The sequence below is a fragment of the Notothenia coriiceps genome, unplaced genomic scaffold, assembly GCF_000735185.1.
Source record: "Notothenia coriiceps isolate Sejong01 unplaced genomic scaffold, NC01 NC01_scaffold00019618, whole genome shotgun sequence".
NCBI classification, from domain to species: domain Eukaryota; kingdom Metazoa; phylum Chordata; class Actinopteri; order Perciformes; family Nototheniidae; genus Notothenia; species Notothenia coriiceps.
Window position 1 is genome coordinate 1 of NW_011352319.1, and position 3357 is coordinate 3357.

At 37.7% G+C, this 3357-nt stretch overlaps 1 protein-coding gene across 1 annotated transcript; it reads left to right on the top strand.

The window, feature by feature from the left end:
- Nucleotides 1-655: 655 nt before the first annotated feature.
- LOC104952135 (tripartite motif-containing protein 29-like) lies at nucleotides 656-3256 on the top strand. Its single transcript, XM_010778890.1, has 3 exons — nucleotides 656-1024; nucleotides 1599-1694; nucleotides 2928-3256. The coding sequence occupies exons 1-3, from the start codon at nucleotides 701-703 to the stop codon at nucleotides 3213-3215; spliced, it is 708 nt and encodes a 235-aa protein (XP_010777192.1). The 5' UTR covers nucleotides 656-700; the 3' UTR covers nucleotides 3216-3256.
- The last annotated feature ends 101 nt before the right edge of the window (nucleotides 3257-3357 follow it).

The window sequence follows — 3357 nt, forward strand, 5'->3', positions numbered from 1 at the left end:
TTATGAATAGATGGAAAAGTACACACATCCTTTACTCGAGTAGAAGTACAGATACTCGTGTTTAAAAATACTCTGGTAGAAGTACTGACTAAACTTCTTTACTCAAGTAAAAGTAAAGACTTTGAAATGTACTTCAGTAAAAAGTACCCATAACTAGCAGCTATTTTAAAGAGTACTTGACCTCCCTTTATATTAATAGAACAATAATGTCATTGTTAGCTAATGAATGTTTCCATGCTGAACAACGGCAACATGACAACGTTTTCATTGGTCCCTCTTCTTTAGAGAAGACCAGGAAATGATGGATACACGGATCGTGTTCAAATCAATAGGCACGCAATGACTCTAAATAATAATGATCACGCCACCAAACACACATTCAAACTAAAGGAACCAGCCTGTTTGGAAAATGTAGAAAGTACAGGTATTTGTGTTCAACATGTAAGAAGTAGAAAGTACAGGTATTTGTGTTCAACATGTAAGAAGTAGAAAGTAGTCTGAAAATAAGTAGTGGAGTAAAGTAGTGATACCAGAAAGATTTACTTAAGTACAGTAACAAAGTATTTACTCCACTAATTCCCACCTCTGCTTGCATAATCACACATACTCTCTTAAGCCAATTTGACTTGAACTAAATCTGTTTTGAATCAACAGGTCTATAAAGGGCCAGCCTGAATACAAGCCAGCCCCGCCGAAGAGGATGGTGCTGAGACGACAACAATCGGAAGAAGTTTCCTGTGACTTCTGCCAAGGAAACAACATCATGGCGGTTAAGTCTTGCCTCGTGTGCCAGGCGTCTTACTGTGAGATTCACCTGACGCCACACCTGAGGGATCCACCGCTGATGAAGCACAGACTGACGGATCCGGCCACCTTCGTCACCAGTAACCTCTGCAGGACTCACAACATGATCCTGGACATGTTCTGCAAGAGGGATCAGACGCCTATTTGTGTGAAATGTAGAGAGAGGGACCACAGGAACCATGAGATCGTCCCCATCGAGAAGGAGAGCAAGAGGGTCAGGGTGAGGAAAGGAACACACTACAAAAACTATATTGTCTAATATCTAGTCAGAATGTGTCTTTACACTAAGACATAATAACTTCAGAAGTGACACTGCAGTGAGATATAGGGTCTTGTTTTTAGACAATGCATCATCTTGTTAAGTCAAATAATCTTATTTTGAGTTGTATCTCAGATGAAACTTAACATATTTATTGGAAAATCACAAACTAACATTAAAAAACAAGCACTTTTGAGCATTTGCGGCTTATATTGTAACACAACATTTCCTAATTCTGGTAAAAATATAGTTCAAAATGAGTTCTCCGAGCTAATTACAAAATGTAATTTATCTAAACATCACTTCTTATTTCAATAAATCTGACCAAGCTAATTTTCACTTGTTCTACTGGCAGACTTTTTTTACTTATTTCAAGTGAAAACAACTTGTTTTCATTATTCTTTCACTTGTTTTTGGAACAGCTTTTTTTTTCCAGTGTACATTGAGATTACAAAACATTTCTTCAAAACAAAATGCATTTCCTCATCCTGATGGTTGCCTTACAGCGTTTTCTTGATCATGAATTCCTTTGCAGACTCAGATGAAGAAGATGGAAGCAGAGTTTAATCAGATGGTCCAGGCAAGAAGCAGAAAGCTGGAGGAGATCAACGCATCGGCAGAGTTGAGGAATGTAAGTTGAAGGTCCCTTTTTGACTTTAACAAGAGATGTCATCGTTGTCTCTTTGCATTTCGCTTATTTCTGCTCAAGGATAAAGAAACAGAAGCCCCTTCTTCCAGTAGATACTCTGGCATTTTGCATTTCAGAATGCAAAATGAAGCTGAAGTTGACTTTTGTTGTAGGAACCAGACAACAAGAATATTACAAAGCATTGAAAGCGATGTAATGTGTGGTGTTATTGTGCTGTGTGTGTTTGTTAGCCAATAGTAGTGAAGCCCTATGGACACGGTTCAGTGACGTCATAGGCAGGGGACAAGTGATGGTACCAGCATGTGAGCTAGGGTTGTACGAGCATGTGAGCTACCAATAAAAGGATACGTAATTGTGACAGTTGAACTCACGTGTATTATTGAATAACACGACATAATGTATGAATTTTATAGCAGGAATAAAACTAGCTTGAAATGCTATTTTGGTCTGTTACTCCTTTTTGTTTTAGTTTCTGTTACCTTGTAGGTGGTTGTACTGTTAAGTAACTTGAAAAATAACCATAATAACCGACATGAAAAAATATCGTGATATATATCGTCTATCGTGATACTGCTTGAAAAATATCGTGATAATATATTTTTCAATATCGCCCACCCCTAGCAGGAATAGACGATAGATTGCCATTAACTTTACTCCAGCCATTTATGTCCCACTTACAGTAGATTAGTAACTAAAACAAACAAGGCATTGCACATAAGTAGAAATAAACAATACTAGAAATTAAACATCTCAAAATAGAATTAAAACAGCATTAAAAAGTAGAAAATATACAGTAGACTGTGAAGATAGAAAATCTATATATATATATATACTCTGAGAACAAAAAATAAATACAAATAAAACACTATTGACAGGCTTTAGACACAATTCTGAAGTAGGATATTATTTACATTAAGTGTGTTCAATGATCACTACCAATGAGACTTCCCTTTCGTTCTTTAAAATGGAACAGGAAAAGTGGAAAAGCACACATGCCACTAACTCAGATATAAACTCTGGTTTAACTTTCTTCTGATGTGGTGTTTTGTAGTTTCACACACATTTTCTGAAGCAGTGCTGCCTCCTTCGGTCAGAAAATCTAACTGTCCTTCTCAGTGCAGAACAAACTCTTTGCAATTGTGTTCCAGTCCAAAATCAGACTTCCATTTGCAGTCTTTTACATATGAATTAACACCAAATTGTGCACATCTGCAGATAAACAAAGAACGGCAGATCCAAACAAGCATTCAGGTGGTCACCGGGGTGATAGGTGTCATCGAGAGTAACCAGTCTTTGCTCATGGAGGAGATCGAGCAGAAGCACGAAGCGGCTGAGAGGACGAAGGAGGAGTTTATCGAAGGTCTCGGGCAGGAAATTAATGAAGTGCGGAAAAGAAGAAGTGAGCTGAAGCACCTGGAGAACACAGAGGACCCTCTACATCTGCTACAGGTGAGAATGACATGGAAACAACCTTTATCCATACTTTCTAATGTATCAAAGTAATACGTCACTGTCTTCCGGTCAGAGAGGGCAAAAGTACACACATCCTTTACTCAACTAGAAGTACAGAAATACTCTGGTAAAAGTAGAAGTACTGACTAAACTTCTTTACTCAAGTGAAAGTAAAGAACTTTGAAATGTACTT